The 338-nt window shown below is 63.9% G+C and overlaps 1 protein-coding gene across 1 annotated transcript in view; it reads left to right on the top strand.

The window, feature by feature from the left end:
* The window catches only part of ETH_00036700 (uncharacterized protein), a gene marked incomplete at both ends in the record, with an annotated part of 1,185 nt that extends 998 nt beyond the window's left edge, over positions 1 to 187 (top strand). The window contains one exon of the mRNA XM_013375149.1: positions 2 to 187. Within this exon, the coding sequence (XP_013230603.1) occupies positions 2 to 187 (186 nt within the window). The remainder of the gene's footprint in view (position 1) is intronic.
* Between the last annotated feature and the right edge of the window lie 151 nt (positions 188 to 338).

The raw sequence follows: 338 nt of genomic DNA, 5'->3' as shown, positions 1-338 counted from the left end.
AGCAGCAGGAGACAGCGGCTGCGGCCGCCTCTTCAGAGTCGTGTGCGGCGTCGTCCGGCGCCGGCTCCGCAGCAGCCGGAGCAGCAGCAGCAGCCCCAGCAGCAGCAGCAGCAGCAGCAGCACCAGCAGCAGCAGGAGGGCAGCTAAAAAGACTTGTGGTTTGTGGGGCTTTGGTAGAAATCCTTGAAAATGAAGAGCGGCAGCTGCAGGCCCTTTGGGCCTGCCCAAACCTCAGCAGCAGCAGCACGCGGCTGCTGCTGGATGTTTTCCTGCGAGTTGCTGCAGCAGAGTCTTTTGCTGCTGCTGCTGACAGCAGCAGCAGCAGCAGCGGCGGCGGC

This window comes from Eimeria tenella, genomic scaffold, assembly GCF_000499545.2.
Source record: "Eimeria tenella Houghton genomic scaffold, Eth_scaff2566, whole genome shotgun sequence".
NCBI classification, from domain to species: domain Eukaryota; phylum Apicomplexa; class Conoidasida; order Eucoccidiorida; family Eimeriidae; genus Eimeria; species Eimeria tenella.
Note: the sequence above shows the minus strand (reverse complement) of the source record. Positions and strands in the feature narration are given on the sequence as shown.